General features: G+C 44.4%; 1 protein-coding gene across 6 annotated transcripts in view; it reads right to left on the bottom strand.

Annotated features, from left to right (window-relative positions):
* LOC129383488 (uncharacterized) overlaps positions 1-13,897 on the bottom strand; it is a 97,673-nt gene that overhangs the window by 53,349 nt on the left and 30,427 nt on the right. For all 6 annotated transcript variants that reach the window (XR_011895990.1, XR_011895992.1, XR_011895991.1 and 3 more), the window contains exons 3-4: positions 11,855-11,913; positions 4,584-4,727 (exon numbers count right to left, since the gene is read on the bottom strand). Coding sequence is in view for 3 of the 6 variants with exons in the window: in XM_072289691.1 (XP_072145792.1) it covers positions 4,584-4,727; positions 11,855-11,913 (203 nt within the window). In the remaining 3 variants the exon portion in view is untranslated. The remainder of the gene's footprint in view (positions 1-4,583; positions 4,728-11,854; positions 11,914-13,897) is intronic.

The raw sequence follows: 13,897 nt of genomic DNA on the forward strand, positions 1-13,897 counted from the left end.
GCAAGTGCACCTGCATGGTGAGCACGGGCAGTAGTCTCTCGAGCATACTAGGGGGGGGGGGGGGAGGGGGGGCACGGCGCGCGAAATAAGGCACCAACATGTCCATGGGCACGTAAGATTTCGCTGGAATAAGTGAAAGAAAGGCTAATAACAAGCGTTCTCATGTCTTCATGCGTTCTGCGCAATGCAGCCTGCGCAATTTTCTGCGCAATGCAATGTCCCATTACTGGTAGTCGGCGGACACTTGTCGGTAATTGTTCGGCTCAGCTGCTCTGCTATGTCATTCCTCAGTAGATGGTAGGCCGTGGTCAGCTTGTGTTGCGTCGGGCAATATCGGGGAATCACCTCAACCACATTCAAAAGAAACTGTCTGTGAAGGCGGTTAGGGGTCGCCGAGATGGCCCATGCTGGAGAATGACGTTATGGAATAATTCCGCAAAGTCTGTCGCACAGCTGGTGGATAGTGTGCGCGTAATCGCAAATTACCTTGCATAGACTGTATCGACGGCGACCCACCATTTTAGGAGACAGACAGAGGAAACGGGCAAAGAAAGTCGAGGCCAACGCGAAGCAATAGCTCATATGGAACGTTGAGAGGCTGAAGATGGCCACCAGGCAGTACTAGTGGCTTTTTGTGTCCCTGGCTAAGATCACAAGACGACACGTAACGATGCACCGAGTGGTACATGGCTAGCCAGAAGAACAGGAGTGTGTGCGCTATCGTATGGGCTAGAAACGCAAAGGTACCGCGCTGTCGGCGCATTATGTAGCTGGGCCAGAACAATTGAGTGGACGTGCGCCAGGAATCACTAATAGTTAGGAATACCAGAAACTAAACTGCCGCGACGTAAACGGCCATTGTGTAGCACAAAGAGGTGGAGAGAGGCATCAGGAGCGTGGGAGTTGAGATGGCCGATAATCTTGCGTAGAGCCAGTTCGCGGCGTTGTTGAGTAGCAAAGTTGAAGACTTCAGAGATAACAAACACACAATGACTGCAGTCACTCGGTATGGGTTCTGGTTGGTCGACGGGGGTACCGGGAAGCTACTGGGCATGCCGATGCAAATGGCTACATTAGTAGATGACTGATAAACGTAGACGACGTTGTCAAGGTAACATCAGCAACACTAGAACACCTAAACACGCAAAGGAGGAAGTCCACCATGTTTTCCAATATTTAGTTGGTACTGGATGAGCCCGTAGAGTGTATTAAAGGCGGTCTTTACGCGTTTCTTCTCGTTAACGACAATTTCGCAATAGCCAGGCCGAAGCTCTACGTGGGGAAATTATATTGCTCATGGGGAGAGTCTAGTGCACCGTCTATTCGTGGCAAACGTTAGACGTACTTGTTTGTAGCCTTGTTCAGCAGCCGACTGTTGATCTATCTGACTCAGTGCAAGACGCAGACACCTCTCGGTACGAGGCCACTGAACGTCCCCACACGTTGAGGTAACGGTGGTGTGAGGGAGCCGCACGTATGACGGCGCTTCGCTTCTTCAAAGCGTCGGCACTCTTTATGGTGTCGGCTAAGGTAGAGCGATGCTTCTGTATCAGTAAATTCAAGTTGTGATTGGTGACACACTTAGGTATGTGGCTCACCTTGTCAGCTGCAGGGAATTGGTTGTCAACCCGCCTACACAAGGCTCATACATTCTGAAAGTCTGCGACGTATGTATCAGTTGACGTTCTGGCACGGCACGAAAGTTCCTTCTTGACGGCTCGCTGGCGCTCGACTGGCTTCCTGAAGAGCTCCTGCAGTTCTTACTTGCAGGTGTTTTTCAACTAGTGAATTCCTCCTCGTGTGTTTAACCAAACACGGCCCGTTACCTTGAGGTAGTAAATAACGTTAGCCAACATGATGATTTGGTGCGACCGGTTGTTCTTACTGGCTCGCTCATAATTGGTTAAACAATGTTCGACGCCCATTGACTAGTTTTCCCCCATTGCAAAAAAAAGAGCACAAAAAATGTTTGTCTAAGCCCGCAACATGATGAATGTATAGCGGACATTAAAGGCCAGACACAAAATAAATGAAAAGGGGTTGTCAATACCTACAACCTGAAATATAGTGGCACAAGCCAGTAAAAGAGAAAAGACAAGTTCCGAGCTGAAGAATATGAATGAAAACACGGTACAGTAGAAAGAGAAGTAAAACGGGACGGGAAAGCAGCGCTGAATAACATAGTTTTGAGATTCGCTAATACATATCATGTTCGAGAGCGGCAGTCATGTGCGTTCATCGTGGTTCAGCACGTTTATTGAAAGGTGATCGGGAAGAGGAGCCAGCAGCTCCAGGAAAAGAGGTCTCGGAGTTGAGTCAGTACAACCGATGATGTGGAAGCCGCGGACGAGTCAGCAGGCCTCTAAGCACTCATGTCCTGCGGATATACGCCGCACCTCCACCGAAGATATTGATACACACGTGTGCTATTTGATTGATCTAACGAGGCGCGTGGGCGCCATCACTCGAGAAAAGAGGACGAAGACCGAACTGGGCTCGTGTGGTGAATCTAACAGGTCAGCGCTGCAACCGCTGTTGTAAATATAACTTGTAAATAGTTGCTCGTCTTACTGACTCGTCCTTCGCGTAACAATATTACGGGGAGATTTCAAAAAGTGTTTCTATACAATATTTACACAGTAACAGTGAGTGGCACTATAATACCGAAGATGGCAGGCCGGGCAGTAGCTCGCCCTGTTCCTCGTCTGCTATGCAACAAATTCTTTGTCCGCAGGATAGGTGATTCAAAGAATATCTCCGCTAGAATACCTTGTCATTTGGTAAATGAACGAAGACAGACACTGCCCCTAAAATACACTCTTCGAAGTTAGTTCATTAGTGAAAATCGCTCTTCCTTGAAAACACGGCGGTACTATCGACCCTAAGCTTTGAAGTAATCAACTGTACGGCCAACAGTGATGTCATGGTGAGCTCAGTTGCCGTCCGACATTGCTTACTCGCACAGACACTTACAGAAATTTTAGGCCAGCGTCACCGTTTCGTGGTCCACGTCCTGCGTTACACAGCCTCGGTGCGGGCCCTTCAGCCCCGGAAAACTACCTTAGACGTCCGATGACGATGTTAAATATGTTCTACGCAAGAGTATGCGTGCATATCCAGCATTCAGTGTATGTGCTGACTCTATCACACAGCGTGGTAGCGGTTTCTTTATCAGTACCCTGTTTAAAGATGTATTAGAGTGGCGTTTTATTTTGGTGATATGGAAGTGGCGATTGAGTAGAAACAGAATTTCCACCGTTATGTTATGCGCTCCGCTAACATCGGTGGTTATTTAACAAAGCGCATGAAATTTGTTTTTTGAATTGCCTGAGATGAGTAGCGCTTACTTGGTTGCCACAGCTGAACAAGCCAGCGGGAGCGGGAGCTTGTCAAGAGTGTCCGTCTCTCACTGGACAATGTTGGAAGAGAGCCGAAGGCCCTTCGTACGTGGTGATACATTCCAAAAGTATTTGTTTTACAAATCTTCTTCACATTTACGTTAGCGCCCATTTGAACAACCACTTTCTACCAATATGTGTGCGTCCTGTGTTTTGACAGCGATATGCAACAGTGCCATTTGTTCGCACGCGCAGCGGGCACTGCCCAAATTGTTTGCTGGGCAAGAAGTGAAATCACATACTCGATGAGCTACGTGGTGTAATAATAGTCGGAAGAATGTACGGTGGGGAACCGACCACGAAGCCCAAATACCAGGGTGGAGGTGAAGAAGGCTTATATCTTCGCAAAGATGGGCCTCAGAATGTGTCGTACATACATACCTAAGCGCTCTATCGGCGCTTTGTCGTGCCTGTTTCTCAGTTCATTCTCACATCGTCACTCGGTTTCTAGTTTATTATCGCGATAGCAATTACGTACACTCCACAGGCATTTCTGCAGTCTTCGTCGCCATGATGTTCCAAATAAAGTGCAAGGGCGATAACATCGTCTCAGCGCGCCGTATGCCTTATTTGCGAGTGAAAGCGCGCGAGGGTGAGCCGATGACGGAGGCTCGATCTCGGGCACGCAAGGGAGGAAAGTGAGAAGGAAGCACGACGTCTTCCGTCGCACGCAAGACTCCGGGAGAACGGAGGACGGGGGAAGCGTTATACCCCAGCGGCGGCTGCGTATGGCGTGGCCACGCGGGTCTTCAAAGCACTCTGCGTTGGGGACAGAGTCTAGGTGCACCGATGTCCAATAGCTTCATGTGCGCGTTCTCGCCGCTTCGTTGGCGTTGACGCGAGAGGCAGCACGAAGGTCAATTCGCTCGCTCCTGCTGCTGAGCTTGATCATTCCAGCATATCACAGCGAGTTTTCGGGGTCATCGTAGGAGGTGTGTTCTCGTTTGCTAGTGCGCGCGTGAAATGATGCTTGGTGATTTAGTTAGTAAGCGAATTTTACAAGTTTATGAGGGGCATAAAACTAATACGTTTACTTCGTACAGCAGTCTAATAATTTGCTATCGCAATCGATGCTTCGCCTTTCGGGCGAAAATGTGAGTTTCGTGCAGAATAACAAATTCATTACTCGTAAATAATCTATAGAAATCAACTGTTATTTCGGTGTATAACAAACAAAGTTCTTACCTTGAACTCCCGTTCTTGATAGCTTAACTTGTGCCGAAATGTAACATCCGAAACTGATATCAAGTGAGATCGCACGCAAAGTGGATGGTCAGGGCTCTGATAAATTCCCCGGCTTATGATGAGGTGATGGTGGCTACTCAGCAACTGCAAGCACGGCAGAATTGTAGCGCTACGTCAGCGTATTTAGCGTCCTTCAGCGGACAAAGATTGGATGTATTGTCTCAGTGGAAGGAAGGAGAATGGGAAAGTACCAAAGTAAGGTAATTTATCTTTAATAAAAAGTAATTTTCACATATAAAAACACGCTCCTGGCAGCAAGACTATTGATTACACAGTGACTGACATGCGGAAGAATGAATTGAATTAAGATAATGACGTCACATTCAATAAGAATTCGCAAAACTGGAGCCCTTTGTTTGGTAAGGGCTAGAAATATGTGACTAATAATAAGAAAAAAATCTAAGTCAACAATTATTCAGCAAAATAAGCAGACCACCATTCAGCAGCAAGTTTTTTATGGGACATATAATTGCACCGCATCATCGTAATATTCTAGCTTTCGGAAGTTCCCGCGAGAGAGTAACAAATGTTATGCCGGGTGTTTCAGTAACGCGGGTCAAACTTTAATGTAGCCTCGGGCCAAACTTTAAGATAAACCAACTGCATGTTGTTCGCTGTCCCATTGAGAAACTCAGAATACCTTTACTGAAAGCGTACGTAATTAACCAACTTTTAAACCATTCATTTAAACGAAGAATCAAAAGTAGAAGCTGGTGTAGAGCCTATTGAGAACTATTCAAATAATTTCTTTTTATGACGATAACTGATGTGGTTTTAATCTTCACCGAGCTGCAAAGTAAGCGTGCGAAATATAAAGTACCACGAGACAACGCGCTCACGCGCAGCGACAATGTGGCCCTAAAACATGGCAGGAACAAATTATCGATGCGGCACGCAGACCAAAGAAACGAACAGCACTTCTTTTGCTCTTTTCACTAGGTATTCTCTCAGTTGAAGCGATGAGATGTCCAATAAATAACTGAAGGAATTTCTTGACGCTTGGCTAAGGGCAAGGAGTTTTGTTGGCAGATGGCGATGCATTGGAGATTACAGGCGTGGCCATCGCCATTTTTCATTTTGACATTTTCCATTGACAACGCCATGTCATTTTTATTGTGATAACAATCATATGGACACTTCGAGGCGCATTTTTTGCCGTTGCCATTGGCATCGCCGTGATGTTCCGTACAACATTCAAGCGCGATAACACTGTCGCAAAGCACGCGAGGGAAGCCGACGATCGCAGCTCAATCTGGCGCGCGCCTCGGAAGAAAGCGGGGAGCAAACGCGCCCTCTTTCGTCGCGCGAAAGGCTGCGGGGGGTTGAGAAGGAGAGAAGGGTGGCGTCATGCTCCGGAAGCAACTACGCATTTCCCCCAATGGGCGTAAAGGGTAACGTCGATCGCAGCTGAATCTGGTGCGCCATATACGGAGGAAAGCGGGAACGCAGCGCGGGAGGGTGAAGAGGGGGCTGCGGGCAGGTACGATTTCGCCAAATGCGTACGTTGCACGGGTGCGCGCGGTCACACTCTCCGCATCTTGAAAGAGTTGTGTAGGCGGCTTATATCTTTGTGCAAGCTGCGTTCTCGCCGCTCTTGCGTTGAAGCCATAAACCGCACGAAGGTTACCTCGCCCGCTTCTGCTGCTGTGCTTGTTCACACCAGCGTCTGTGACAGCGAGCGTAGGCGCTCATCGAGTTTGACGTGTTTAGGTTTGCTTGTGAGCGTTGACACCAAGCTTGTTAATGTTTGCTTTAACATGCTGACACCGTGCTTGTTAGTTCAGTTAGTAAGCGAATGTTTCCAAATTTATACCGCCGATCAAACAACTATCCTTATTTCTAAGAAATCGCTATCGCAATGAATGATTCGCCTTTAGGGCGAAACCGCGACTTTGCTTTTCTTGCGGCCTATTCATGACTGCAGTCTCCATGCAGCGTCAATCCTTTGTTTTGGCTTCATGGTTGGGGGCAATAATGTCGCTCGGCGCTGCGCATAGTCATGTAGTACTTCTTTCTATATTGCGCTTTAGTAGCAGCCCGGAAAAATTAAAACCACAGCTGTTCTCATCACAGAAAGAAATTATTTGCATATTTCTCAATCGGCTCAACATCTGCATCGAATATCTTCCGTTTAATTGTATGCGTTAAACGTTTTTGAAAGGCCAGGTAAAAAGTGACCAGCGATTATTTACTTAAGCTCATAGCGCAGTGCTTTCACTTGTTCAAGAGCGCAGTGAACAATACTTGAAATTCTCGAAATTTGAATTCTTAAAAAAGAAAGCAATTCTTGAAACCCAGGTGAGCATATTTTGAAGTTTGGCCTGACTTACCTAAAATAGGCTGCAGGAATGTGTAAAGCAAGTTACTCTGTGTTGTGGTTAACTCCTGAGCTAGTTCCTGTGTGTTTCACAGAAACATATTTTTTTCGGCATCATTGCAATAGACGTGAAATCACGGCATCACTTTTTATAAACAGCGCACGTGTTTAAAAAGTGTTTCAACATTTCAAATCCGGCGGATGACTTTTGTTGCGGCTTTTTAGTCTCTTAAAAACGCCAGAGTTATTGTTGAGAACGTATATGGTATATTAAATACGTGGAACTATGTGTTGTATAATAATAATCATCATCAACCTCTTTTATGTCAAATGCAGGACGAAGGCCTCTCCCTGCGATTTCCGAATACCCGTGTCCTGCGCCAACCGATCCCAACTAGCGCCCGTCACTTTCCTAATTTCATCGCTTCACCTAGTTTTCCGCAGTGCTCGACTGCGTTTTCTTTCTTGTGGAATCCATTCGGTAGTCCTTATGATCCAACGGTTATCTACCCGGCGCATTACATGCCCAGCTCCATTTATTTCTCTTGATGTCAATTAGAATAAAATCTATACCCGTTTGCTCTTTGATCCAAACCGCTCTCTTTCTGCCTCTTAACGTTATGCCTAGCATTCTTGGTTCCATTGCTCTTTGCGCGGTGCTTAACCTGTTCTCAAGCTTCTTTGTCACTCTCCAAGTCTCTTCCTCACATGTCAGCGCTGGTAAAATGCACTCATTGTATAACTTCCTTGTCAATGATAATGACAAGCTTCCAGTCAGGAGCTGACAATGTCTGCCGTATGCGATTCAACCCATTTTTATTCTTCTATGAATTTCCTTCTCGTAATCAGAGTTCCCTGTGGTTAATTGACCCCGGTAAACGTACTCCTCCACAGACTCTAGAGGCTGACTGGCGATCCTGAACTCTTCTTCCTTTGCACGGCTATTCATCATTATCTTTGTCTTCTGCATATTAATCCTCAGCCCCACTCTTGCACTCTCCCTGTTAAAGTCCTCAATCATTTGTGGTAAATCGCCTGCATTGTCGCTGAAGTGATCAGCAAACCAAAAGTTGCTGAGATATTCGCCGTCGATCCTTACTCGTAAGCCTTCCCAGTTTAGTACCTTGAATATTTCTTCCAAGCAGGCAGTGAATAGCATTGGAGAGATGGTGTCTCTCTGTCTGACCCCTTTCTTTATAGGTACCTTCCTGCTTTTCTTGTGTAGAATTAAGGTAGCTGAGGAACAACTGTAGATATTCGCCAAGGTATTTACGTAAGCGTCCTGTACTTCTTGATTACTTAATGCCTCTATGACTGCTGGTATCTGCACTAAATCAAATGAATTTTCGTAATCTATGTATGTCATATAGAGAGGCTCATTGTACTCCTTGGATTTCTCGATAACCTGATTAATGACATGTATGTGAACCATTGCAGAGTATCCCTTCCTGAAGCCAACCTCTTCCGTTGGTTGACTAAATCCCAGTGTTGCCCTTATTCTATTGGAGGTTATTTTAGTAAATATTTTTTATAATACTGGTGGCAAGCTAATGGGCCAATAATTTTTTTTTTTTCAATTTTTGACGTCTCCCTTTTTGTGCATTAGTATAATGTTTGCATTCTTCCAGTTTTCTGGGACCCTTGCAGTCGATAGACACTTCGTATAAAGAGCCACCACTTTTCCAAGCAGTATGTCTCCACCATCTTTGATTAAATCGACTGGTATTCCGTCTTCTCATGCAGCTCTACCTTTTTTGATGTCTTGCGAGGCCCTTGTGACCTCATCTCTAGTTATAGGAGTTTTTTTTATCCTGTTTATTACTGTTTCTAACATAGGTACCCTGATTCCCCTGGGTATTGTAGGGGTCAGTGAACAATCCTTCCACTTCTTTTCCTATCTCATCGAGATTACTGATGATATTACCCTGCTTATCTGTCAGTGCATCTATCTTGGTTGTATCTTAGGCTGCGTCGATTTTTTAAGGCTGCTTCAGTCTTTCTCACGTCATTGTTTCGAATATCACTTATTTCCTCGTTGTTAATCATTTTGACGGTTTCGCATATTCTATCTTATCTCTTCAGTTGGACAGTTTCTTTCTTCGTCGGTTCTTTATAGATCTTTTGTTACTTGGGAGAGCTTGCCTACTGGTTGCCCTGGCGCCTTGGCTCCCCCTTCGATTGCTGCCTCTGAAACCAGTCTAGTTACAGTTTCATTCATTCCCTCTATGTCATCTTCATGTCTTTGTTCTAAGGCTGCATATTTGTTGGTAAGGACCAGCCTGAATTTGCCTACTTTTACCCTTACTGCCTCTAGGTTGGCCTGGTTCTTCTTGGCCAATTTTCTTTCTTTCTCTCTTCAAATTGAGGTGAATCGTATCCCTCACTAACCTATGATCACTGCACTTTACCCTACCTATCACTTCTACATCTTGCACTATGCTGGGATCAGCAGTAAGTAGGAAGCCAATTTCATTTCTTGTTTCACCATTAGGGCTTTTTCAAGTCCACTTTCTCTTGCCATGCTTCCTGAAGAAGGTTCGAAGCTTATTCCTTTCTGCGAATTCTACCAGCATCTCTCCTCCAGCATTCCTAGAATCGACGCCGTAGTTGCCAATTGCTTGTTCACCAGCCGGCTTTCCCCCCACTTTTGCATTGAAGTCGCCCATTACTACAGTATACTGAGTTTATACTTTTCTCATCGCTAATTGAACATCTTCATAAAACTGATCTACTTCCCCATCATTGTGACTGGATGCTGGAGCGTAGGCAGGTACTGCATTTATTCTATACCTCTTATTAAGTTTGATTACGGCTACAGCTACCCTCTCATTAATGCTGTAGAATTCGTCAATGTTGCCCAGTATGTCCTTATAGATTAGGAATCCTACCCCGTATTGCTTTTTATCTGGGAGACCTCTGTAGCAGAGGACATGTCCGCCAGTCAGCAATGTATAAGCCTCACCAGTTCTTCTAATCTCACTAAGGCGGATGATATCCCAAACAATGTCTGATAGTTCCTCGAAGAGTCCTGCTAAGCTAGCCTCACTCGAGAGGGTTTGGGTGTTAAACGTTGCAAGGATCAGTTTAGATTCGTCTTTTCTCTAGTAACTGCTATTCAGTCATGAATGCAGGCTATATGAATGGAATTGCAATAACATGCTTGAAAATATAGGACAAATGGATGGATCTTCCAAGTCATCAGATATACGTACATGTGATGTGTATTAATTTATTATTTGTTCTTTTTCCTATGATTCCAGAAGTGATAATGAAATGAGTAGCACAGACAAACATGCTTTCAAAGTACCTTATCATGGCATTTTTACCCATTTTCTGGAATTTCAGACTTTCCTATTGTGGTCGAGATTTCTGATGCCATGATTGCGTCTTTCAAGACTAAGTTCTTATTTTCCAGATTCACGATATGTTTGAAACAAGCCAAATGAGGTATTAATGCACACTTTATAACTTTTCAGCCTTTTATGAATTCATTTCACCAGCTGCCAGTAGTAACTTGAATAAATTTAAGATAATGTTGCCAGGGAGCGAAAATTGAATTAATTTGATGTATTGATTAGTAAATATAACTAGCTTTTATGTAAAAATGCTGGCAATACTTTGCTCCAAACAAATTTTTGAGATATCTTCTATACCATTCTGTTTTCTATATTACTCTCGAGATTTTTTGTGTGGTCTCCTTCTCTGTATTTCCCATAAGAGCATTTTTTCTTCTAACTTTTGCGCAGCAGTTCTTACGAAACAGGTTTTATGGCAATGATTTTATAACTGGATTCTTTACATACAATGTGATTCCCACGCGGGTCGTTTACTGAATAATGAATGATTCAATGAGAATGAAAACCTTGCATCTATATGTCTCTGGGTTAATTGTTTTGTTACATCTTTACTTTGAAGCGTCTACCCAATCTGTATGCAGTCTGTGCTCGGGAAACCCAAGTGTACTTCTTTTGGGAGCTATACGTTCTACGTTTATTATTCCATTGCTATGAAGAAAAAGCAGCATATCACGAAAAAATTCCCCACGTGCTTGTCTTCGTCGGTTGAGGTACTCTAAAATGTTGCTTCATTGAAAAAACACCTCCATGTAAGCCGCAAAAATTGGTTTTGCAGAATTTTAATTTGCAATTCGCGAGCACCTTGGCAAAGCAGGTGTTTTTAATTAAGAGTATGAAGTTCATTGCACGAACTGGCATGTCACATTCTTGATGTCGGCAAAAACAACTTTACTCCTTCGAAACCTATACGGAGTACGTCTGCCTTAGAGAAATTTGTGGGCTTATTTCGTTTATTTTTGTTATTTTTCTTTTAATTCACGTGGGTCATGTTGCGCGGACAAGGCGCTCATAAGGACCGCTTCTGGCACTCACTGTTTTTTATTATATAAGATGCAAGTTTTTGTTGTAATTCTGCCATCGGGAACTCCTGATTTAGCCTAGCAAGATATGTAAAGGGTACTTTCCTTTATATAGGGCGATCATGTGTCGCTCACTTATTCAACAAATTGAAGTAGTAGCAGTGCGCTTGAAATCCCATACAACATTTTCCTAAGGCGTTGTTCATATAAAGTTAGGTACGTTGAAACGCGAACTGAAACTGTAAGCATTACGCCGCTTTACTTACGTTTTAAGCAAGTTTTAATATATGTACTCTGCAGCTTCTCCAGCGTACCGCAATATTTTTGCATCGAAACAAAATATATTTAAGAACGTTAGCCTTCACCATCAAGACCGCATATAACTAAATTTTGATTATGTGCGACATACTAAACACAATGGCAGCTGCAATGTACGCTGACACTAAAAACATATTTTTCTTCCATATGTACTAAACCACGCCCGTGAAAGAAACTGGACGCACAGGTCCAAGTGCTTACCTTTTTGACATCACTCTCTCTGACGTTATGTTCACCTGGTCCGATAGTGTTTTCCTGTCCTGAACAAAAAAAGTATCCGCACAGCGATGCAGAATCAGACACAAAAGTAATCCGCATCAATACATTCAGGCCAGGAAAAACGCCGTTTGGAAAGCAGAATATAATTACACGAGTGTGGTTAATCGCAAATAGTGACTACATTTCCTCACGTTCCTTAGTTCCAAAAGGCAAAGTGCAGCTCCGTCAAAAAAAGTCAGGGGTTATGCTCTGAAAATTTGGCCATCAGGATTTGGGTATCTTAAAGCAATATTTAGTTTTCACACAATAATTCTACTTGCCTTATTTACCCGATACAATTAAACATTGCTTTTGTAACCTCCGCCGTTGTCACAACGTTTTAGGCTATATATCAACCAAGTCTTCCGAATACGTCACACACAAAAAAAAATTCATCACCCCGTGCCATAGCTGAGGTCAACTAGTCTAACGATGCAGTATGTGGTAGGCTGTGCGCATTGTGTGCCATGATAAAAGTAATGCAGAGTCCGCGGAAGACGATTGTTTTGGAGAATAACGCCAAATTTAAATTTCTTCAGCAACTAAATTTTGTCAAGCATCATAGAACAGGTTGAGGAAATCTCATTTGAGCAGGCGTGGTATTTCATAATTGTAACTTGTTTAGTCTTACACGACTAATGCCCAATTTTGTACTGAACCTTAATTGTTGCTGCAGAATCATGGTTTTTGTCATTGTACGTCAAGTGTCCTGGAGAGTCAATGCATGAAAACTGGGTGATCTATTCATACGCACAGGACATGAATAGCGGTGTTCTTGCATGGCAGCTGCTAAATGTCAGGGATCAGTTATCAAGGTTATGCAGCTGGTTAGAATGTTGAAGTCTTGGGCTGCGTGTAGGAAAAATTAGTGCTCAGAGGTTGAGCTTAAACCACTCTACCGTGCCTGTGGCACGGAACATATAAGGAACATATAAAGGAAAGGAAGCGTTGCTTTACGGAGAGTGGCTAATGGTGGAATACTTATCTGTGTATTCAGTGCAGTTATGACGACCTCATAGTTGTAATTAGAAATGATCAGTGTAATCCCCATGTTTTCAACTTATGTACCTGTGCTGTATAGGTTTGGTTGATGCGGATCAGAGGTGCTTCAATGTGGGGGTAAATCGGAAAAGAAGGTATAGGAATTTCAATGGAGTTTTGTACACGTCAGTTGTCATCGCGGAAGGGGTAAACATACTTTAGGTCGGAATTAGTGTTGAAGCAACTTAGAGACACACCTTGTGGGCCACCCCTGAGACGCATTATATATTATGCATATGCAGTCCGGTTACCGTCTAGCGCTCGCCACTGAACACGCTGCGTGATCTGGTGGCACCTCCGTGAAGTCTGCGCCTGGCGTTAGTTAGGAAAATATTCGCAAGCCCCATCGTCTGAGCATACCTCGCACAGGTCCTCATGCCGTAAAGTTCTGATCTATAGTAATGCTTTTTTATTAAAGAGTGCCCATGGCAGAAGTTACTGGTATATATATATATATATATGTGTGTGTGTGTGTGTGTGTGTGTCTGTGTGTGTGTGTGTGTGTGATGTTATGCGTGAGGCAAACGAAGACCAGTGAACGTGCTTTCGGTTCCGAATGGGAAAAGAGGAAGAGGACGACGCTGACTTCATTAACCAGCTGGCTGCTCTTGCGCTCGCCTTCGTGACCTACAGTAAACGGCCCCCTTCATTCGTAAGGGGGATAAACGGTCTCCGTCGCGCGTGGTGTGGGTGCGGAGTAGCAGTCACAACAAAGGAACCGTCACTGCTGCAGCTTCGTCGAAGCCGTCGCCATTCTGACCTCCCGCCATCAGCCGTGACTGTCTTCGAAATGCCAGAAGAAGGAGCCTCTCCGAAGGCAACGCCTACCAGTCCACTGCCATACTACCGAGTTCCAGCCACCTTCGCAGGCAAAGTGTGGAAGATGCCGACGAGGGGCTCGTCCACTACAAACGAGTGAGCAAGTCCTACGGGGGGATTGCAACC

The sequence above is a fragment of the Dermacentor andersoni genome, chromosome 8 (genome assembly GCF_023375885.2).
Source record: "Dermacentor andersoni chromosome 8, qqDerAnde1_hic_scaffold, whole genome shotgun sequence".
NCBI lineage: Eukaryota > Metazoa > Arthropoda > Arachnida > Ixodida > Ixodidae > Dermacentor > Dermacentor andersoni.